General features: G+C 42.7%; 1 protein-coding gene across 1 annotated transcript; it reads right to left on the reverse strand.

Annotated features, from left to right (window-relative positions):
- Window positions 1–6,154: 6,154 nt before the first annotated feature.
- LOC115355623 (chemokine-like protein TAFA-2) lies at window positions 6,155–23,092 on the reverse strand. The gene is made up of 5 exons (XM_030046481.1): window positions 23,004–23,092; window positions 15,631–15,716; window positions 13,279–13,431; window positions 7,098–7,222; window positions 6,155–6,184 (listed from the first exon to the last, which is right to left on the reverse strand). Exons 1-5 carry the CDS (start codon window positions 23,090–23,092, stop codon window positions 6,155–6,157), a joined length of 483 nt encoding a protein of 160 aa, XP_029902341.1.
- Window positions 23,093–24,452: the final 1,360 nt, after the last annotated feature.

A 24,452-nucleotide genomic window follows, 5' to 3' on the forward strand; every position in this document is an offset into this window, starting at 1 on the left:
GGCGGTACGTTAGATTTTTACAGTCATGCACATTGTCCAAAAATAATCAGATTATGCTGTAATGAGGCCAATAAAAGATGTAAATGTAAGTTTGATAAAGCACATTTTATTTTTAGTTTCCCCTCTGGGTTTGCTCTCTCAGCCCAAAGCGTGTAATACACCTGCCGGTCCACCAGAGGGTGGCGTGTCAGCATCACGTTTTGCGTCGTTGAGGCGTCACAAGCTTTGGTTTCGCTTGGAATTGGATTTGAATCTGGACCACCAACGGGAAAATGTGTGTTTGACCTCCTGGTGTGGACTCTGTTGCCCCCTGTAGACCACGTCACGTTACTGCAGCTGCATTTTTTCACGCCTGGCCGACGCAGTTTAATGCAGCGATTCTCAAATGGGAGTACATGCACCCCTAGTGGTGCACTGGAGTACTGCAGGGGGTGCATGAGATTTAAAAACAATATATCAAACACTTTTAAATTAACAGTTTTGAGATTTCTTACCGCACTTTGCATAAGTTAGAGCAGTGGTTCTCAAATGGAGGTGTGCGTACCCCTAGTGGTGTACGCAAGTACTGCAGGCGGTACGTGAGATTTAAAAAAAAAAAAGTTAATTAAAAAATATCTGTCATGCATAACTCTTAAAATAGTTTGCTTATGCTATAATAAGTCCAATAAAAAATGTAAAAATGATCAATACACCTGTGTTCTCTAACTCAGTGGTTCCCCAGAGAGGTACAAAGGAGTACTGCAGGGGGTTCAGGAATTTAAAAAATAGGAGTCATCATGCACAATGTCCCGAACTAATGAGCCCGTGCCATAATAAATTCAATAAAAAATGTAAATGTTAATTTCATAAAGCACATTTTATCTTCAGTTTTTCCCTCTGGGTTTCCTGAAGGACGTTTGTTCTCTGGTAGAAAAAGAAGCAGAAACAGAAAGAAGAGAATCTGCTCAGTGTCGGGCTGTTGTTTCTGGATTGGACCTCCTCATGTGGCCTTTTTCATCTTCTGATTTTTTTTTTTTTTTTTGCTCTGGTCAGGGGGAACTTGGCTGAAAAGAATATTTCAAAGGGGGCACAGCGCTGAAAAAAAAAAGTTTGAGATCCGCTGTGTCGGAGCGCAGATCGCAATAAATTCTCGGCCCTTGCAGAGCCTCTTCACTGCGCGGGCTGTCAGTGTGATTAATGTGGAGCTAATTTGAGAATAATTCCACAGTAAAAGCCTGAGAGTCAGAGCGGCCTTTTGTCAGCAGAGGAAGCCACTTCAGAGATGGATCGCACTTGAGGAGAAAGAGAGGGAGGGAGGGAGGGAGGGAGGGGATCATTACCAGCACTGGAGTCGCTCTCCAACAACACCACAAACACCGGGACGGCAGCCGGACTCCTGCCTCCGCCTTTAATTGGTGGCTGGCGACTGATAATTTAACACATGAGGGATTAATTTCCATCGGCTGCCTTGAACTGCGGCCGGCTGAAAGGTTTTAACGCAGCAGGTGTGTGTGTGTGTGTGTGTGTGTGTGTTTGTATAATTCAGGTGTGTAATTGGCATGGTGGAGTGGCCCTCTCAGCAGTGTGTGTGTGTGTGTGTGTGTGTTTTCTGGTGGGTTTTAACTGCACAGCTCGGCCGGCGCTGAGATTTTTATCTGAAATAAAACCAAAAACCCAAACAGCCTCCATCAGCGAGCCTCCTGCAGAGGACCGCGTCCCATCTCCGCCAACCCACGCCCAAATTAAACCCCACGCTCAAATTAAATCCCGGCCTTCCCTCGCCATCAAAATTTAACTGCCGGAAACCCGGGAACCCGACGGGCTTTTCTTGCATCCTCAGAGGAAGTCCGACAGATTTCCGATGGATCTGCGCTCGTCACGAATCCGCCGCCGCGTCCGCAGAGGTTTTCATGTCGGCGATCCGGAGGCTGCAGTTATTGACCGGCTCTTTCAGTATCTGCTATGAATGTCTATGGCTTTTTGTTGTCATGGCAACACCTGAACAGCCTGAGCAGAGTGCAGCCTGGTGCTGGAGAGTAGAGGTCAGGAGGTTTTGGGGTGAAATGCCCCTTTATAGGACGAACAATATTGGCCAAAAACCAGCCAAAAAAAATTACCACAAAATGGCTACACATTTAACAGAAAAAAAATATATATATTTTTTAAAAAATACAATAAAACTCTTTTTCTAATCATGGTAATTAAAAAATACCATAAATTATAAATTATAAAAAAAATGTTAAAAAAAAACGCAAAAAGATAAATTGCCTCTAAACAATAAAAATAAAAACACCTTTTTTTCGAGGGTGAGGAAGATTAAACTTTTCAAAATAAAATCCTGAGTAAAAAGCATATGGTCATTCATTAGCTACAATAAGAGAATAACGTTCAGTCTGTTTTTGACTGTGCTTTGAGTTTCCTGTTTTCAGAAAAAGGACATTTATAATGTTTTTTCCCCCTAAATAAAGCTGTGCACTGTTATAAATGATGGATATGGGCACTTTAAAAATTACAAGAAAATAACTTGACAGTGAGCAGAAAATAGTAAAAAAAATTGTATTTCTAATAATTACAGTTAAAAGTACTGAAATTTTAATTTAATTTTAATTTTAATAAATTACACCCACCCACCCATGTAAAAAAAAAAAAAAATGAATTGCCACAAAGAAAGAAAAATTAAAAAAAAAAAAAACTTTTTTCAGAGGGTGATATAAAACCTTTCAAAATAAAAGCCTGGGTTAAAAAAAATAGCACTCCAGAGAAAACCAACATTAAATCTTTTCCTCTCTTGTCTCTTTGATTTGCTTTGGTTTCATCGTCACGCAGGACGTGCAATCTTTCCCCAGATGTTTGGGGGAAAAAATAAATTTAAAAATGATGTCAGTGTCCTGTTGCTTTAACGCTGCAGCTCTTTGCACGTGAGACGCCAATTATCACGGCACACCGAGGTTTGTGACAAAAGTTTGAGCTGCGTCTCGGTTTCTTCTTCTTCTTCTTCTGCTTTCCGAGGGCGTTTTGAAGTGTCTTCGCTCTGATTCGTGTTTTTGTTGTTGTTTTTGTTTTTTAAACGTGTGACAGGGTGACAGGTCAGTATCGCCCGGGGGTCCCGAGGCTACGCTGTCCCTCCAAACTCGACCCGAGGTGGAGAAGAAAGCCGCTGTGATGTGCGGCGCCCCGCTGCGTCACACCGCCTGCAGGAAGAGCCGCCGCCTCAGCGCCGTCTGAGTCGCAGCTCAAAGACAAATCCACCGGGTAATCCTCCAACTCGCTGTTGTCTTTTTTATTTTGTTTTATTATTTTTTTCACATCGTACCACTCTTCTCACCGTCTCTCTCTGGCGTTTTATTTTCCTCCTGCACGCTGATGAGATGATCTGTGCTGATTAGTGCTGCACATGTGACTGATGACAGCAGATTAATGTGATTTTTTTTACAGGGAAATTCTCTGAAGGACCGTCTCTTCGCTCGGTGTGTCATCGGCCGTGCGGTTAAAAATAGCAGCCGAATCATTACCATTTTTAAATGCTGTGAAACGCCACATTCTCCTTTCATTATCGTGACCGCTCACCTTCGCACAGACGGAAAGAAAAAGTTGTTTTTTAAAAAGAAGATCTGCACCGATGACAGCCGGCAAGTCTCGACGTGCGAGGAAAGTTGCAGCCGAAGGTGGAAATACTTTAATTTACGCGCCCGTCTCCGAGCCAGCCACATGCTAACGGCTGTGAGGTTTAACGAGCTGCCCATGTCAACGCCTTCCTCTGCAGCGCTGCCCAGGCCAGGCCTTCACAATAAAGTACAGCGACAATATGAGCAGCTGCAGAAGACGAATCATCACTTCAGCAGGAAACTCCTGACTTCTGCCACTACAGAATTTATACAAATAAAAATGACCTCCATCCAAAAAATAAAAATAAAAAGAACTTTTTTCTTCCAAAGGGTGAAATGAAACATTTCAAAATAAAAGCCTGGATGACAAAAAGCATATTTAGTCATTCATTAGCTACCATAGAGAATAGCACTCAGTTCATATTTGACTGTACTGTGAGTTTCCTGTTGTCAAAAAGGGCATTTCTGATTTTTTTTTCTTTCTCCTAAATAAAGCTGTGCAGTGTTATAAACTATGGGTATCAGTATTTTAAAAATTACAAGAAAATGACTTGACAGAGAGCTAAAAAGACACAAAAAGTGTTTTTAAACTAACTGAAAAAATACAATAAACCATGTTTCTAATTACTACAATAAAAAAATAAAAAATGCCATAAAAAACCATAGTTACCATAAAATACAGTACCTCACACAGTACTACACACACCAAAAAAAAAAAAAAAACATAAATTGCCACAAACACACACACACACACACACACACACACACACACACACACACACAAAAGAACTTTTCTTCAAAATAAAAGCCTGGGTTTAAAAAAAAAAAAAAAAAAAAACAGCACTCCGGAGAAAATTAACATTAAATCTTTTCCTCTCTCTCGCTTTCATTTCCTTTGGTTTAATCATCATACAGGATGTAATTTTTCCTCAGATGTTTGTAAAAAAATAGAAATAAAATAAAAAACCCTCACTGCTGTCTGGGTGGTGGTGTTGTCTCTGTACTGGCTCTGTAGTGTGTGACACCTTTAAATGCTGTGCACATGCATGCGCTCATGCTTGCACCATTAACGCTTTCATCAGGATGGGGGATAATTATTTCAGCACTTCACACACCCACCAGCACCTCTCAACACCATGGCTGACAATTTGTTTTCTCTCCCAAAATCCACCAAATCATAGCTGCAAACTGTGTAGTAACACCAACAAACACTAAACACACACTTCTTGATTTGGTGTAATGTAACATACAGTATGAGCTCATAATCACATTCGCTGCCTTTCAAAATAAAACACAAGGTATTTGTCGGTGTGCACAGGCCCTTGACTCAACAGAAAACGCAGATTATTTCTGATGGATAACTTTTCTGTGTTTGTTCTAAAATGTGGGCGTGAATAGCAAAAAAAAAACAAAAAAAAAAAAACAGGACAATTTGGTCATGAATGTTGAAAACCAGGACAGTTCGGTTTTGCAGATTTTTGTCGGGACTCAGGACCCCGAGCTCGAAGCGGGACGTCCAGTCACGGCAGTTTATTAGCCTATATTTCAATATTCAGTTAAACGTATTTAGCTTGGGCCGCAGGATTTGATTGCATACATCACATCGACTCAAAAATTACTTGTCTAGCTCAGTATTGGTGTTGATGTAATCCTAATTTTAACTGGAGAATGATCACAACAGTCTCAGGTAATCTGGATATTAAAAACAGGGCAGGGGTTATCGTCTAACAGCTGACTTATAGCTAGTTAGATTTCCATTTGTTGCTATGGTTACACACTTTGATTCAACACTTCATGGCTGCCGTAAGAACAACCATTAGATTTGGCAGACTCTTGACAGTTTTAACACACACACTTCATCCAATCAGAAAGCAGCATTCACCCAGACCATGGTAAAAATAGATCTACACACGTTAATACCAGGAAGGCTCAGTGCAGTGCCACCTTGTGGACAGAGACGGTATAGGGCAGTAAACACAAATTCAGGTTATAAATTCTCCAAATTCTTATTTCAAATTGATCGGTGACGACACACGCCGGGGTGAAAGTTTAGTAAATTTTTACCAGCAACAAAATGTGGACAGTTTGTTGTGGTTTTTATTTTACTGACAGTATTTGTGGGTAATGAAATCCTCCGAATTCAATCAGTTACCGCCTGCTGCCATGTGGGGGCGCCAACGTGCAAAGTCACCAAATGCAGATCAGTTATAGTTTGGCTCTTTTATTTCTGCCCTTTTTGGTGCTTGCATAATTAGATAAGATGATATAAGTAGTATTTTAAGTAGCAGTATTATAAGTAGTATTTTAACAGTTTTTGAATCATGAAAATTAGCTTAAGAATGCAGTGTACATTAGATATCATTACTAATACCATTAAAAAATTAGTTTTATCTTTTTGTATTGTTTGTTTTACAGCACAGTATCTGTTTAAGCATCCAACAATTTGCATTTTTATTAACTAACAACTGGCCCATTAAAATGTGTATAAAAACGACATGCCAAAACGGAAATCATTTCTAATAAATAGCAAACATGTGTCTCACCTCGACTCTGCAGCGCGGCATCTGACGTTACCAAAGCTGGTCTCTGTCCGCTGAAATCTGTCCAGTCGTCCACATGGATGAAGATGAAGACGGAGGAAAAAAAAAAAAAAAAAGAGGAAACCATAAGAGAAGTGTTAGATTTCATGAAAATGCACGGGTGAGGTCATTCACTTTAATCTGATGACCACGATCCTCCATGCTTTTAACAGACCAATCATTTATTTTAATGTCATCTGAGGATTTTGGGGGTTTGGTATAATTTATACAGATAATCGTTTTGCTCCCATTAAGATGATTCTATGAAATTAAGATTATTCCCACCAGCAAGAAATATCAGAATACATGCAACGATGAATGTCTAAAACCACAGAAGAAGCACAGTCCGATGCAAATCAGGGCTGTGCAACAATAATTTTTTTAATTTTTTTAATGCATTTTTCAAACTTATCATGGTTTAGAAATGACTGAATTATCTTTCCACACACCATCTGACTTTCAGGACCTCTGCAGGGACCCTGGGCCACTAAATATATGTATAAATCCCATTTTGAGACCCCAACTAGTCGCCAAATCAATAGCCCCGGGCTCCAGGCTGCAGGCTGCCGGCTCCAGGCAGGTGTGATGTGGGCAGTTTAAATAATTAAGCACATGGAGAGAGGCAGAGCTAAAGTCTTGGGGTCATCATAACACAGGGAAGGATGCGGGCATCATGTTTCCCCGTTAAAAGCAAGTAATTGGAGTGAGTAATTGGCCAGTTTGGGTGCTCAAAGTGGCCTGAAAGTGCTAAGGAGACATGCCAGCCCCATTGATCAGCGGCCCCTCGGGGCGCGAGCGGCGGCTGCAAACATCAGCCGTGCAGACGACTGTAACAGAAGAAACGCCGCGTCGACCTTGAGCAGCCGAAGTGCAGAAGGTCGGCGCGTCCAACAGGTTCTCAACGTGTCGGCCGGTATTTTCTCGTTCCACCCACCTTAGTCGTTTTGATCTTGTTCCCCGTGGCACAGCTCCATCCCTTCAGGTCAGGAAGAACTTTGCATTCCTCGCCGTCGAGGCACGGGTGCATCTGACACCACCACTTCTGCTCCACGATGGAGGCTGGCGGAGAGACGTGAAGGTCAGCGAGTCAATGCCGAGGCGCCGCTCACACAGCAGGCAGCCATGATCAATCCTGAATCTGATGTCTTAATTCATCTGGATGGCTCCCTGCTCACATTTAATCTACTCTCTGGAAAACAGTGGGTCTTAAATGGTTCCTTAAAAATGCTCTGTGGTTCTACAAAGCAGCTGAAGAACCTCTTTATTTAGGAACTGGTTCTTCACACTCTTTCTGTGGTTCTTTAAAATTTGGTGTGTTATTTGTTATTTGGTGGCGGCAGCAGCTGACAATTCTTTTCCTTGTGGATTAATGTGCAGATTATTTCCTCAGTGAATGGATTAATGTCTCGCTCTATAAACTATCAGAAAACATTTTTAATAGCTCGTCTGGAACCCAGTGAAGGAACAAGGAACGTGGAGAACCGGCCAACAACATGTTCATGTTGGTTTTCAACCTGCACACAGTCATCTGATTTAAAGCACTCAGAGAACCTTTTATTCTGAAAATTTACCAAAGAACCATTTAAAAAAAAGGTTCTTTACTGAACCAACTGGATCCACAAAGAACTTTATTAAAAATAACTTTTTAAAGAACCTATTTTTGCTAATGTTAAAGTTTAATGATCCATTTATGGTTCCTAAAGAAACCGTTTTTTGATGGTTCTTTGAGGCACCTTTGGGGTTCTTTAAAGAACCTCTTGCTAAAAGGTTAGGGTTAGGGCTAGGGTTTGTGGGACCAAAAATCTATGGCATCTTCTACGGCATCACTCCAAAGAACCATTTTTGGTTCCAGGTAGCACCTTTGTTTTTCTGTGTGTAGGATATAAACCATCATAGCGTTATATAACCAGACAATAAAACTCATGGATTAAAAAAAAGAAATGATGAGGTGTCGGCGCTGTCAAATCTTGGAGGAACACAACACGTTCCGTTCGGAAAGCTCAGAGTTTTTCCTCGTTGAAGTTCCTCCTCACCGCCTGCAGGGTCCCGCTGCTTCCTGCTGCTTCCCGCTCGGTGGAACTGTTGCTCGGCTACAATCGGCTCGCTGGCCTCAGTAAACTCTGAGTGTCACACTGCAAAGCACAAAACCTCATGTGGACTTTCTGTCTTCCTGTTGCAGAAGCAGAACTTTGAGCGGAGCTGCTGAGTCCCGGCTCGTTCTCCCAGCTCAGCCCTCTGTACGTCACACCGCACCTAGAGCTTCCTGTTTTGGCTTTAACTCTTTGTTTTTTCTATTAACTGTTAAGAAAGTTTCCTATGGGCACGAATTAACATTTCGCTTTAAACATCTGTATATGTTTAAATATTATGCACAGGCATCTGCTGCATTATGTTTATACTTAATAATAATGCTTTTTATAAAGTCCATGTCAAATAAAATAAATTTAACTTAAAGATGTAACCCATACAAGACATTGCACCACAGTGTGCTGACTAGTTTTTTTGTTTTTTTTAGTAATATTATTATTAGTAGTACTATTAGTATTAATGTTAGTATTAGTATTATTATCACAGATGTTGCTGTCTGGATATTATTTAAATTAGATTAATGGATCATACTGGTACTTTACTGTTTTGTTTTTTTTTGTTTTGTTTTGTTTTGTTTTTGTGAGAAATGATGTCATTAGAAAAAAACAAGCCAATCAGAACTGGTCCCTGTGTTTTTTTTTTTTTTTTTTTGTCCCAACTGGCTGAGCCTCATCAAAAATCCAACCAATCCCTCTGACTCTTAAGTTAGCATCAGCCTGCCCGGTGTTATTATAAATCCCACCAGACTTCTGGGCAAGTACTGTGATTGGTCAGAAAGTTCGTTGGCCTATTTCCCATTGGCTGAGTCTCGCTCACAGAACTTGAACGGACTCGAAGAAACCGCCTCGCTCGGATCAGCGCGGCGGGACGGTCGGAGCGTCGCCGGGCGAGCCGCGGAGCGTGGAGCGGAGAGAAACGTTGAAACTGCCTCTGCTTCTGTTTCCAAACAGAGTTTTGACTGATTTGAGCTGCTTCCCCAAACACCAACACGCCATCTGCTCCTGTTTTCCTTCCACGGCTGGATCCTGTTGCCCTCCGTCGCCACAATGATGACAGTTTTCTCAAGTGAATTATGTGAAACTTACTCATTTTGCAGAAACAGGTAAATGCCAGGATTTAGTCACAAAAGCCAACACTGCCAATGCATTATCCTGCCACAATGATATTTTTTGATCACTGGGGGCAAACATGTGATTTATAGAAACTCCTCACATGCCAGAATTAGAGAAACATGACTCGCTTTTTGCTGTTTGACGCTAGAAAACATGAGATGTGAGTGACATGCGAGGCGCTCGGAGCCGCAGAGTGAGCCGAGCCCGGTCAGACGAGACAGCGAGACGCAGAATAAAGCTTAATGTTATCCCATTGTGCGAGGTGTAATTTAAACACGGGGCATTACAGAGCACATTATCCGTGCTGCACACCGCACGCTGCTCCACAGGCATTAGTGTTCTTAGTAATGAAGAGGGAGGTTATTATGATCCGCGCATAACGCCGGTGCTTTGCTACAGCGCATCGGCTGGAATGGATCCTTTCCTGCATGAGGGAATCAATTTGTATTACGCAGCGATGGTTATAGCGGCAATGCGGTGTAAAAAAAGTGCATCGGGTCAATGGCAAGCAGATGGCGGTTGTGCAACATCGGCTATTAAGAAGCCACAAGGGTCTCTCATGAAATGAAACGGGGATATTGATAACCAAACACAGAGGAAGCGCACAGGATGCATTTCACTGAGGACTTAACGATGCTTTGAAAACATGGAGGCTGAAAACAATAAATTGCAGACATAAAAAACATAAAACAAATAAAATCTCCAAATTTGTGCCTTTGTCCCACACAAAGCCAAAGAGGAGATTCACACATGTGCTTTATGTGTTTTTGTCCTCGCGGTTCAATTTAAACAACTTTATTAATCCCTCTAGGGGCAATCTGTATGGAGCAGCATGCACATGAAACACATAAATAAAACACAGTGACAAACAGACAAAAAATAAATTATGCATTAGAGCTAAACTATGAAATGAAGTCTAAAATACATACTCGGGTTGAGCAGACTGATCAACTGATTAAAACAATAAAGTATCAATCTAATCAAATAACAGGATAAAAACATAAGTCTGGTTAAAATAAATAAATAAATAAATAAATAAATAAAACAGATAAAAGTCCTTAAAGCGAGATATAAAAACAACCTAAGGGATTTAGTGATCTGATCACAGAGGGGATGAACGATTTTTAGTTTTACAGGTAAAACACACAGACGTCTTGACGACACTGGAAAGATCATGAGCAGAATAAGCTGAAATGTTTTGAGCCTCATGGAGGATCTGCTGATCTCTCTGATTGACACCTGGGATTTTAGAACGGACTAACAACACTGTTCAGACTGGGCAATACATATCTGGAAATGCACTATATGGACAAAAGTACTGGGCTACAGCTCTTAATCACTGAATCCAGGTGTTTCATTCAGTCCCGTTGCCACAGGTGTATAAACACCAGCAGCCATGTAGTCTGCCTTTACTGACATTAGTGAGGGAATGACTCGTTCTAAACAAGCCGTTCTCATAAGGTTACAGAGCGGGGTCGCCGAGCGCCGAGGCTCATAGTGCGTAAAAGTGTCCGACGCTCTGCCGCCTCAGTACCTGCAGAGCTCCAAACCTCCTCTGGCATCAACATCAGCACAGAAACTGAGCGCCGGGAGCCTCATGGCGACCAATCAGGCTCCTCTATGTGTTGGTCTGATGGACGAGTCTGGGTTTGGGGAATGCCAGGAGAACGTTCCCCGCCTCCAGGAGAATGTTCCCCGCCTCCAGGAGAACGTTCCCTGCCTCCAGGAGAACGTTCCCTGCCTCCAGGAGAACGTTCCCCGCCTCCAGGAGAACGTTCCCTGCCTGGCTGCATTGTGCCGACTGTGCAGTTTGCTGGAGGAGGGGTCACGCTGTGGGCTGGTGTTTCTGGGCTCGGCCTCGGCCCCTCAGCTCCACTGAAGGGAAATCTGAACGCTTCAGCTCACCGACACATTTTGGACAATTCTCTGCTTCCAGCTCTGTGGGACCAGTTTGGGGAAGGAAGGCCCTTTCCTGTCCCAGCATGACTGAGCCCCAGTGCACAGAGCAGCTCCATAAAGGCGTGGCCGGCTGAGTTTAGGGTGGAAGAACTTGAGCGGCCCGCACAGAGCCCCGACCTCAACCCCATCCAACACCTTTGGATCAACTAGAACGGAGACTGGGAGCCGGACCCTCTGGTCCAACATCAGAGTCTGAGCTCACAAAGGCTCTTCTGGATGAACGGGCAGAAACTCCCACAGACACACTGCAACATCTGGCAGAAACTCCCACAGACACACTCCAACATCTGGGAGAAACTCCCATAGACACTCCAACATCTGGCAGAAACTCCCACAGACACTCCAACATCTGAGAGAAACTCCCACAGACACTCCAACATCTGGTAGAAACTCCCACAGACACACTCCAACATCTGGCAGAAACTCCCACAGACACTCCAACATCTGAGAGAAACTCCCACAGACACTCCAACATCTGGCAGAAACTCCCACAGACACTCCAACATCTGGTAGAAACTCCCACAGACACACTCCAACATCTGGTAGAAAGCCTCCCAGAAGAGTGGAAGCTGTTCTGCTGCAAAGGGACCGACTCCACATTAATGCCTCTGGGTTCAGAATGGGAGCTCAGAGAAGCTCCTGCAGGTGGACCAACACTTTTGTCCACATAGTGCATGATGGACGGTCTGGTCTTCTCAGATCTCCTCAGTCTGATTCATCCTCGTGTAAAGACAGGATTGTGTCACACGGAGGCTGCAGCTAAAGGTAATCCCAGGTCGCAGAAGAAAGAATAATTAAAAGGTTAAGTGCTGATCATTTTTTCCGAGCTCACCCGTGGAGCTTTAAAACGGCGGCCGGTGGCACACAGCTCTAATTTGCAGAAAATGTCAATACTAAAATGTCAAGGAATAGGTCAGACGCGACCGGGCCCAGACTTTATGCGGAAACCCGCGCTTTGCAGACCAAAGCAGAGCGGCCGTTTTTTTTTTTTTTTTTTTTTTGTCCGAGTCGGCGCGTCTCACACATTAGCATGCTAAGTGACGTTCTGGGTCATTGACTTTACTGCCTGCAGTCGCCCGCTGCAGAAGCCGTTCAGGTGATAAAAAATACTTCAGACCTCTTAGGAAGGGGGCTGACAGCTCGTAGTCCCTGCATGCCGTGTGAAGGCAAGAGGCACTTTAACTCCACATTCTCCTCAGCGGGGGAAAAAGAAAATCAATGCACCTAATTTCACACGCATTTCACTCCCTGATGTTTGATGGAAACAGGAAGTGGACGCTTACACAGGTGAACTGGCAGCAACACAAAGACAAATTCACACAGTGGGCAAACAACTGCATGTGCGCTGCATGATGGGATGTCCCTTACGAAACAAAAATATGTTGGAGTATATTGGAAAATATTATGTGATCTACTAGATAATACATTTCCATATATGGGAACTAGTCTTTATATTTTCCAATATATTGCAATATCTTAAATGCGCAATTACTTATGTATTATTCCATATATTAAAATATATTGATGCAATACATACAAATATATTGCATTATATATGTTTCACCAATATATTCTTCGATGTATTGCTAAGACACTTGCAAATAGATAACATATTTAAATATATTGTAATTCCATATATTAAATGTAATATATTGGTAAATATATTTTCTTTCCGTAAGGGGTGTGGGTCATGTTGAAAAGGTTTATGCAAATTGAGGACAACCAATCATAAAAAGCCACACCTGATTAATACTACTCCTATCACTGGTACTACTACATTTAAAGGATAACAGAACATTTAAAGGAATACTCCGACATTCTGCACAGAATCATGACCCACCTTGTGAGACTCCCCGGCCTGACCTGGGTTAGAGTTAGGGTTCCTAGAGGAAGCTGAAATGAGGATCTGAGAGAACAAGACAACACATGCAGATGTGGCATGCAGCTGGATCGTACCATCGACGCAGGACGGGGCGGCCCGGGTGGTGCCGGCCACCTGGCCCGGGAAGCAGGAGCACTTGACGGTCTGCGAGCGCTCCTCGATCTTGTTCTTGTTGCAGCAGCGGTGCAGCGCCACCACCTCGCAGGTGCCGGTCCGGACGTGGTGCGCTGCCGGGGAGACGACAGGAGAGACGACAGGGGCGGGGTTAGTGGGGTTAGCTGGTTAGTGGGTTAGCGGGTTAGTGGGTTAGTGAAGCTGTGAAGGTGAAGGAGCAGCTGCTAACATCTCGAATGTTACCCCCCCTCCATCCATCCACCCAGGAGCTGTGCTGTCCGCTCTTCTACGGCGGCTCATCAGGGCCACTACACCGAGAAAAGCGCTCTGAGATTAAAAAAAAAAATTTAAAAACTGGATATTCTCTGAGAAAAAACTCTGAAAAATAGCAGTTCTTTTTCTTTTTCTTTTGCAGGGTTAAGGAGCCACATCACTTCCAACCTTGCAAAGCGAGGCGATGGGATTCCTTGACCAAAAAAAAAAAAAAAAAAAAAAACAGAAACGAAAAAATGTTTTTCCAAGTTTTTTCTCAAAAATTAGTCTCTTTACAGTCAGAATTATGATTTTTTTTCTCATAAATTCATGACGTTAATCTCAAAAAGTACGTTTTGTTTCTCTGTGTATGCTCTGTGATTTTTCCCCCTACATGGCCTTAATAACCCACCGTACTCGTCTCCTTTCCTTCTGTTTCAATGAAGAACAAATGAGGTGAGCAGGCCATAAACTCTCTTACAGGAAATAAAATGTTCCTCTATCTACAGTATAAATGATCAGAGGTGATTAACATGGACATTTTAAAAGTGTTATTGTGTTTGAGTGTTTAATACGCGGCTCCGTAATGAGTTTTTCAAAGCCTGGACTGACAAAGTGGCTGAAAACCCAACTCAACCTGCATGGAGCAAAAAAATAAAAGCATGTAAATGTGCACTCAGAGACTCAGCAGCCCTGCAGGTGTGAATCTGTAACCTCCGATCTGAAATCCTTGTGCACAAGTTATTTTCTGTTGCATGTGTAAATCTAACTTCTCTAGATTAAATGCCAATGTCATGTAAATGCTTTGAGTACTATGTTGTGTTTTGCATTTTTTTAGTTTCATTCTGAAGTTGCAGACAAAATCCAGGAGTATGGATTAGTAATTTTATAGAGTGGGATAATGAATCTGAGATAAATGTTTTGTATCATGAAATCTGACCTGTTTTAGACCAAAAGATTTAAATCCTCAGTGTCTCCATGGCTCGTTCTAGTTGGAACTAGAATATTTGCCAGCAGAAATATTTAATTTCATCACACAGACTCTTCCACATCTGCAGTTACAGACACAGATTGTGAAACCCGCCGAGCTCGGTCGGCGTGGCTGGAATTTAAAACACCACAGCTGAGAGAGTCAAAGTCCGAGACAACAACTTTCAGATCCTCCTGGCAGGAACTTTAATTTACAACCGGCGTCGGTCCCATATATGAGCGTACAGATTAAGAATTATTGTATTTTTCAAAGTCAAGCTTTTTGTTTTACAGGTAGATCACAGCTGGACCTCTTTAATGGCTGCCCTCACTTAAAAAAATAATTTAAATCCTTCAAATCAGACAAAGTTTGGACATTTGAACTGTGAACAAATGCTGCTGGACAAATCCACTTTAATCTAAAGCTGAGCTATATCCTCATATCATATCAATATCGTGATAAAGAGACTAGATGTGGTCTGGGATTTTGGATATTATAATATAGTGAAAATATGTTTTTTACCTTTTCCTGTGTTTAAAGGCTGCATTTCAGTGAAAAGATGCAATTTTCTCAACTTATTAGCTTCTTCTCCCGTTTGCTTCTACATGCTTGGTCATTTTGTCCGCATTAATGATGATTATTTATCAGAAAATTACAGTAAATAAATATCTAAATAAAGGTCAAAGACAGTGCTTGTGACATGGCTCTGCTTTTATTATCTAAAGAACATTTTCGTGCATCATTCCTACCTTCTTATCTTATGTAAACATGACAAACAAAAACCGAGCCGCCTTTAAACTCCTTCAAACGATACAGTCGATTGGAAGTGATGCCGTCTGAGATTTCCCACAACCGGCAGGCTTTTAAAGTTTGAGCCAGGTGGAGGGGAAAGTGCAGCGCTGCAGTGTTTGGAGCCAATTTCCAGATCACGCTCCATTGTCTGAATTATTTAAGGCCGGCGCTGCTCCCTTCTCTTTTAATTGCATGTGACATTTTCATGAGGTGTCCTTCTGCACAGCTACTTAATGCCGGCGTGGTAAACAGTAAATTTCGAACCACCTGCATGAAGCTGCTTCCCGCCCGCCTGTACTGCAGCCGCTCGCCCTCGCCGAGATAATCACCCCCACGCCTCGAACGCTCTCCAGCTGCTGCACCGTGAAGCGAACAGCGGCTTTGCTGAGACACAACAAGGTTTACAGACGGGAGAGGATGATGCCCGGGTCATGAGATGAGGAAGTTCACAAATCTGGGACTTAATCACCTCATTTTCCATCTTTGTTCACTTTGTCTTGGAGCTTCTGATGCAGCTAATCCACGGTTTAAGACCTGGCGTCACCGCTCTTCCTGAAGCTTTGAAGTAAAGGTGCAGTTACTTCAACCCTGGCATGGCTAGATTCAGAAGAAGATGCTGAAAAATTACATGTATATCGTGTGTATGTTTGTTTGAAAGCGTTGGGACAGATAGAGAAATAAAGTTTGGGGAAGCCAGAGCTAAACCTTGAACATGATGTTGATGATTTCCGAGGGTCGTATCGTCAAAAGTAGAAGTGAGATCACTTCGACCCTGGCATCATTCAATCCAGCAGAGACTGGTGATTAATTTTTATGTATAAAATGTGTATCTTTGTGTACAAATGTGAGTGCAAACACAGAAATAAAGAGGCATTTATTAAAGCCAGTTTCTGCTGGAAAAGCCACGGAGCAGCCGCCGTTACGAAGCTTGTTGTGATAAAAGTAAAAGTGCAATAACTTCAGCCCTGGCAAGGTTTGATTCATAAGAGGATGCTGAAAAATTCCATGTATAATGTGTGTATGTTTCTTTGAAAGTGTGAAGACGAATAGAGAAATAAAGTTTGGTGTTGATGTTGATGATTTCTGAGTCACACTGTGTAAATTATGTCAGATTTCTTCGATCCTGCTATCATTCAATTAATTCTATCTTTGACTCTGGAATCACCAGATTCAGCAGAAAAAGCAGACGTACATCCTGTGGGTGTTTGTTCAAAAATGTGCAAAAAAAAGCCCAAAAAAAACACAAACATAAAGAGCTTGTAGAGCAAAATGTTCCTGTGGCATTGCCGGCTTCCGACGGCACTAACGTCCAAAGGAGGCGTCACTTTGTTTCACACGTGGCTTGGCTAGATTCAGGAGAAGACGCTGAACGTTTTGGTGTATGATGTGTGTATGTTTGGTTTGATATAATATGTGTACTAGCCATTTCTAGCTTTTAGTGGTTGTTGTCAATTTGGCTAACTAGCTAGCGAGTCAAGCAGCCGACCGGAAGGGGGAAGAAACAAACTCTTAGGAGCGGGCCTGGCGGGAAAAGGTGGAATATGTTTAGGTTTTTGATACTATACTTATATTATTTGATCTGAAGATATACAGGAATATGGAATTAAGACGTTAAACTTTTGCCCTTGCATGTTTCCCCGTGCTCGGCGCGGTGTTTCGCTGTTTTCACCTCGTTCCACCTCGCCTGCCGTGTGATCCTCCCCGCGACTCAACAGCTTTAAAACCAAACACGTCACTGATGTCTGCTGCTCGACTGCGTACGCCGACTGCAGGCAGCCAAAAGGACAAAGAGTCAAACCTTAAAAGTGAAAAGAGACAGCGAGACGGGAGGGGGGGCTTCCATTTTCATTATGCACTCAACTTTTGATATCATTTCTGCTCTAACAGTCGCCCCCCCCCCCTTCCCTTTCCTTGCTCATACATCAAAATAATGCAGGTAGTCGCCTGAAAAGTAGCGGGGAAGCTGACTCATACTCTGCCCAAACACAAGAAAAGATATGAAAGACAAATGCACAGCAAGGCGCGCCGCTTCAGATGGATGTAAGAGAAGCGCTTCGCCGTGCATCTCCAAAAGGACGAGCTTCACAGCGAGGGGAAGTGGCTCCTCCGCCTGGGTTTGGAGTCGGAGTCGGATGCCGGCTCAGCTTCCCCGCCAGCCTGCAGACGGAGGCTTTTCCCTGCGGAGTCGGCGCCGCCTTGCAGCCCCAGAGTCCGGCGTTAAACCCGCTGCTGTGGGAGCGGCGGATCCCCCTGACCCTCGCTGCACCGCCGCTTTGTGGGCTTTTTTTATTGCTGAGGCTGCTGTCTCCAAGTTTTTTTTTGTTTTTTTTTTTGGTGAAATAAGCACAAAGATTACAGTGATTAAAATGCAAATTACATGTTCTCTGCACAGACAGCGAGAAAAACTCTGCTCGGCGGAGAAGAAAGAGCCTGGAAACAGGAAGTTGTTTGACATTGAAAGCAAGGGTGCATTCAGACGGAGGTTTTCGCACGCAGGTGAAAAAAGCAAGAGACGACTGGAGGTGCTGAGAAACAGATTTGACTCATGCAAGAAAAAGTAAACAACTGCACCTCAGTGTCAAGACGATGGTGGGCGACCAACGGAGGCTGGAGCCTGGTGAGTCAAAGTGCGGCCTGCGGGACAGCGGCGGCCCCTCGGAAATGTTTCCGGTGGCCCGCGATGAGTTCAGGCGACAGGATGAGATGAGTTTTCAACCAGCATACATCTGGTTACGTGGCAGCTAGGCAGACACCATCTTAGGAGACAGATTAGAGGCCGGTTTATGCTCGCTACCACGTCGAACGGCAGAACGAAGCTCTCACAGCCTGAGCGGACGTTTGTAAGGACGCCACTCGGCACCACGAAGGCTGTTCTGGATAAACTGTTTCAGCCACACGAAGCATGAATGGTCTGATAGAAAGCGTACCGCTGGCCAAAACCAAAAGTATAAATAAACAGCCGCAATTTGAACCAAGCATGCACAGATCATGTCGGGGTGGAGAGAAATTAATTCACTTAAGTATCATGATTCTTTTATTTTTGGTTTATTCTTTATATTACTGAATTGATTCCAAGAGATTTATATGAAACTAGATAGATAGATAGATAGATAGATAGATAGATAGATACTTTATTCATCCCGAAGGAAATTCACAGTTTTCAGCAGTATCCACAGAGTACAAGATTAAATAAATAAAAAGTAAAGAATAAAAGATGACACTAGAGATCTAAAGATCTAAGTACCAATGTGCAAAAAACAATGTGCAAAAAACCAAAAAACCAGTGTGCATCGATGTATACAATGTGCATAGATGTGGGCAATGTGCAAATTTACAGTATAAACAGATGATAAAGATAGAGGACCTAAAGGATCAGTTGGTACCAAATAAGTCATGCTAGGTTGTTGTCAAGGTGGATAAATATCGCTCTAAAGGGTCCCTTGACCTCTGACCTCCAGCTGTGTGAATGAAAATGGGTTCTCTCCCCTTTGCAGACACGCCCACCTTCTGCTAATCCCATGCAGTTTGGGCCCCAAAGCCTGCAGTCCACATGTGTTCTTGTGGCCTGTTGTAAAATGGTGTGTGTGTGCAGACTGGGGCCTAAACAGTCTTGGAGCTGCATCAGTTGGCTTTGACTGGAAAGCTGAGACTCTTGTGGATTCAATGAGCCACATTTGATTCCTGTGTGATAATGTTGGCCCCCATAGCAGCCATTTCACTGCAGGCAGAGACTTTTGTCAAACTGGACGTCCCTGTAAAAAAAATGACCTCTAGTGACCTCTAGGAGAATCACAGCCTCGTCAGACTTTACAGACACAAACAAAATTCAGAATAAATCATAAAATCGAATCGGCGCAGCAGCCAGTGGCATCAAAAGCCAGAGACAGAAAAAAAGAGTGCAGTTCAGTGTTTTGTCCATTGGTGGCAGCACTGAGCACTCATTAGACAGAGCACATTAGTGATGGAAATTCCGGCTCTTTTTAGAGAACCGGCTCTTTTGGCTCGACTCACTAAAAAGAGTCGGCTCTTTCAGCTCCCAAGCGGCTCTTCAGATTTTTTTGTTGCTTAAATTAATTTATTACCAACAATAATGTAAAATTATGTGTAAAATGAATTACTAATGTCAAAAAACATGCATTATGTTTTTTTTTATTTATAAATGTTTATTATATAAATATGCCTTTATTTATTCACTCTAGTGCTACAAAAAATATATTATAAAATACAAAAACAAACGTTTAACTATTTACAGTTGAATTGAGTTGCTGTACACACTGCAGCAGCAGCAGCAACAACAGTTGCAGTCGACACACTGGCACCTTCATTAATATCAAGTTCATTTTCTTGTGTTTTTTTTTTCCCATTGCACTGATGGTGGACAGTTCTGGACAGTTTGGGGAGCCGGCTCGATAAGAGATTTTTTTCTTTCTATTGTCAGTAAAATTGAAATGGGTCCATATTTTACTCCTTTTCCTGCTGTCATTTTCTTAGCTACACCTTTCCAGCGCGTTCGTGTTGTCTCTCATTGTGGCCCCTTGCTCTCTTTCTCTCTCGTCTCCCTCCCTCCTGTTCTCCTATTCATGTGTGTGTGTGTGTGTGTGTGTGTGTGTGTGTGTGTGTGTGTGTGTGTGTGTGTGTGTGTGTGTGTGCCGCTCCGGTGTGAAGCGCTCAGCGCAGACAGACGGTACCCGGGAGCCACATCGAAAAAAAAAAAAAAAAAAAAAAAAACGGCTCTCAATCAGGAGCCGGCTCCCGTCGTTCACTTCAAAGAGCCGGCTCTTAGAGCCGGTTCGTTCACGACCGACCCATCACTAGAGCACATCAACCGTCAGTACAGCTAAATACTATAAAATGATCACTTTAACTGATTCCAGATATTGATCAGTAGCTGGACTGTAACTGTTATTGTTCCACGGCCCCAATATTCATAATGCAGACAGGATTATGCGCTGAGGGCTGCAGAACCAGAGGAGAACAAATCATTTGGTTCCTACATGGTTCCACATTTCCTTCATCATTCATTAACTTTATTTTATTGTCATCCTCGTTCAGAAAAATGCAATTTCAGATGTCGGCGATGACGGCGACCACGAAAATGGCCTCGTACGACTTCACGACACTTTCATTGTGAGATTTTTTTTTATTATTATTATTTTTCTTCATCCCACAGCTTCAAAAGGAAAGAGGAGAAAATAATTTGCATTTGAAGAGGAGTCACTGCAACCAAGAAGGAGTGGAGCAGCCGAAGCCCCGAGGCACTTTGTGTTTCTCTGCCTGCAGTTAAACAGCGGCTGATAATTTGCGGTGCACAGAGATGTTTCCAGGAACAAGCGGCGAAACAAAGCTCTATTGTTATTTCTGTGTCTCACTCATTATATTTCAGCATTTTGAAGCAATGCGTTCGCGCTGCTCTTTGCCTGGGCTGCTCTCTCTCATCAGACTTGTCAGCTCCCTATCAAGTCGCAGTTTTGTGATAATAAGCCAAACAACACAAACACAGGAACAGACAGAGTGTGTGTGTGTGTGTGCGTGTGTGTGATCACAGCCTTTCGCAGTACAAGCGCTGAATAAACTGAAGACATCACAGGATGTAAAGACAAGTCTAATTGCCTGCACTTAGGGTTGAGATCATTTATCTGACGCACATTTGCAAGATCTTGGCATATGATTAATATTTTGCCGCCTTGGATGTTGAAAAAAAGCTCATTAGAAGTGAAATGGAAATTTGCAACTTGACAATTTTCATATAAACAACGAATAGCCTGCAGACAGGAGCCGGGGGCATTTCCACACAGCCGGAAAGCACAAACAGAGCAAAATATAATCCATAAGGTGATCATTTTTGTCTGGAAATTACATCGGAAGAAGTGAGGTCATCTTATGTAAGAGGACCGGACAATTACGTGTCATTATGCATTTAAAACAGCAGGTGGCGATGTGGCGCAAGTATTTTTATTTTCAGTTTTTTCTGTTTTATTTCATTTGAACCTGTTTTTTGTTTTTTGTTTTTCGTTTTTTTTTTTGTTTTTTTTTCCAGTTTTTAAATCAGCTCACCTCTCTGGATTTATGTTATTTTTGTCAGTGAGTTTCTTTATAATAAAAAACAAGATTTGCTCTTCAAAAAGTCCCTCCAAACACACTTTAATCAGGGTTATGAGCTGAGTTACCGGTTATTTATTGGTTATTATGTTTGGAAATTCTATTCTCAAGTTTAGCCCCAGTGTATTTATGAATTGTTTATACTGATTTCAGTTGTTTGAGATGTTTCCAGCCAAATCGCAAATTTTAAAAGAATTTTCAGAAAAGCGGCAAAACAAAATGTGAGTTTATGCGTGTTTCCATCCACTTCTGTAATGCAAATATCTGGAGTTGGTGGAAGTCACGTGATGATGAACGTCACCATTTATTGGCTAAACTTGTTTCCATAGCAACTTATTCGCATTTTCCTTTTATCGATACACCAACTTTTCCAAACTTTTTTTGCAATATTTGGAAATTTTTTCGACTTTTCAGTGTCTCCATTCAGGTTTTTAATTGAAAATGCGAATAAAAACAGGTGGATGGAAACCCGACTACACTTTATTTCTGAGTTGGCTACGCAGATTTGTATCTAAACTGTACAATAATGGAAAGCTGTCACCGCCTGACAGAGCAAACAGATCCTAACAAAACTGCCTTTCAGATCGCGCCTTCAGCATCAGCTCTACCCTGCACTGTAAATCCTTCAAACACCAGGCAGCCGTTTGTAAAAGTTCCCCAAAGTGGAAAGGTCTGATGTTTACACTCGGCTGACATTTGTCAACAGACTGTGTTTGAAAATGAAGACACACACTCAGGATCCACATCCGATGAGCCGAAGCATCAATCATCCGCCAGGAGAAGAAAACACCGCCTGACAACATCGCCTGAGAGCATCAAACTACCTTGACACCTCAGCTCACAGGATGCCTCAGTTTTGGGAACATCAACTGAATTAGCTTCTTTCTCTTTGTTGTCTGTGTATGTGTGTGTGTGTGTGTGTGTGTGTGTGTGTGTGCGTGTGTGTGTGAGGTTACAGGAGCTGCTGTGACCGCTGACCTGCAGACAGCTTCTTCCAGACAAAACTTCCTCAGCGGCTGCACAGGAGGCAGGTAAGTGTACTTTGGTTCAGACGTCTGGACGCAGCGTCAGCGTTTTCTGCTCCGACTGAAGCAGAAAGTGGAGCAGAGCGCCAAGTGTCTCTCCTGCCACTTTAAAGAAAAAGTGATCCAGTTATCCACCGTGGGGAGACGCGGGGCTGCTGACACTTCAAATCGCCACCTGCAGTTCACCGTACGAGCAGCAAATTAGACTGAGATGACTGTGAACTCTGACCTCTGAACCCAAGGTACACAATAAAATAATTTATACCTATTTAGTCTGCATTTAAAGGGGTAGTTTTTGCTGTCTCGTCACACAAAATAACAATAATAAATGTGCCGCTGCTTGATTGGGCCATGGATCAATACCATTGACTCCACCTGGAGCTGAGAATGGTTCCTTACTGCCGTAGGAGAACCTGTTGTGGTTCCACGAAGAATCTTTCCAACCATGGTTCTATGTTCAAGTGATTAAGTTCATTTCGTCTACTATTGCGATATATAAGTGTTTTTTTTCTATTCAGACAAAACTGAACTGTTCATACCTACATACAAAGAGGCTATAGAGATCAGGAAGCGGGTAAGTGGCACCATCAAGCGGGACGAGGGGGCATACACCCTCTCACACACCTGGTATTCCATGCTCCAAAGACCACCTAGGGAGAGGGGGGCTTGGCCGGCCCGACAGACTCTGACAGGTCTGTCGGGCTGATCAGCTGATAAATGACACGTCAGCAATACATCGGGTGACGCTTCTGAGGAAGACTGGAGCCACAGTCGAAACTATCAAGCAGGTATGAACAGCTCGATCCTTTCATTTGTCTGAATAGAAGAAAACTTCTATGTTCTATGTTCCTTTGTTCTTCTGGTGTGAGGGTCTAAGGACAGAGGATGTTGAGGCTAATTTGTAATTTGTGATACTGGACGATACAAATGAAATTGACTTGACCTGATTTCTTTAAAGGACCATTTCTTTCAATGGTTCACAGTGGGGGGAAAAAAAAGCTTATTGAGGAACCGGTTATGGTTCTTCAAAGAAGAAAGAAGAGAAAATTGTTCTTTATAGTAAAGATAGTTCTTTATAGTGGTGAGCTGTTTTTGACTCCACAAAGAACCTTTCAGACCATGGTTACTTAATGGTTCTTCAAAGAATGCCCAAAGGTCCCTCAAAGATCCATGAACAACTTCTTTGAGGAACCAGAAATGGTTATTACAAAAATTGTTACCCCCCAAAAAAGAAGCTCTAAATAGTTCTCAGAGGAGTCAATGGATTCAATAAAGAACCCCTTTTAGACCACAGCTCTTTTAAGTTCTTTGAGGAACCAGAAATGCTTCTTCCAAGAATCGTAACCAAAAAAAAGTTCAAAATAGTTCTTGCGGGTTGAGTTCAATGAAGAACCCCTTTCAAAAAAAAAAAAAGGTCTATGATTCCACAATGAACCTTTCAGACCACTATTCTTTAAATGGTTCTTCAAAGAATCCCAAAAGGTGCTTCAAAGACGCAACAAAAAAAGTTCTGTGATGAACCAGAAATGCTACTTTACTTCCAAAAAGTTCCAAGGGGTGCCAGTCGATTCAGTGAAGAACCCCTTTTCAAATAAAGTGCTTCTTTAGTAGTTGCAGTGGCAGTAAGTGCAGTAATGGAACCACACCGTCTTTTTGAGAACCATTTGAGAATCATTGTTTTTCAGTGTGTGGGTGCTGAGATCTCTGGTTCTCCGTGCTCACTGTCGGGCTTCGGCTCGGTTGAAGCCAGAGGAAACTCCCGACCCCGCTGGCGTTGGTCGGACAGATGTATCCCAGAGCAAAGCAAACACACGTTTGTGAAAACATGAGGGATTGGGAGTCGGAGGCGCTCTGTGGTCGAGCCAAAGGAAGCCTTAAAACACCACAGCTGGCGACACTAACCAGGGAAAAAGAGAGATATTTTTGGGAACATGTGGCCCTCTCCTCCCTGAATCATTCTCTGCGTCCTCTAAGATGCTCTTATCTGTAAGTTAAA

The sequence above is a fragment of the Myripristis murdjan genome, chromosome 23, assembly GCF_902150065.1.
Source record: "Myripristis murdjan chromosome 23, fMyrMur1.1, whole genome shotgun sequence".
Lineage (NCBI taxonomy): Eukaryota > Metazoa > Chordata > Actinopteri > Holocentriformes > Holocentridae > Myripristis > Myripristis murdjan.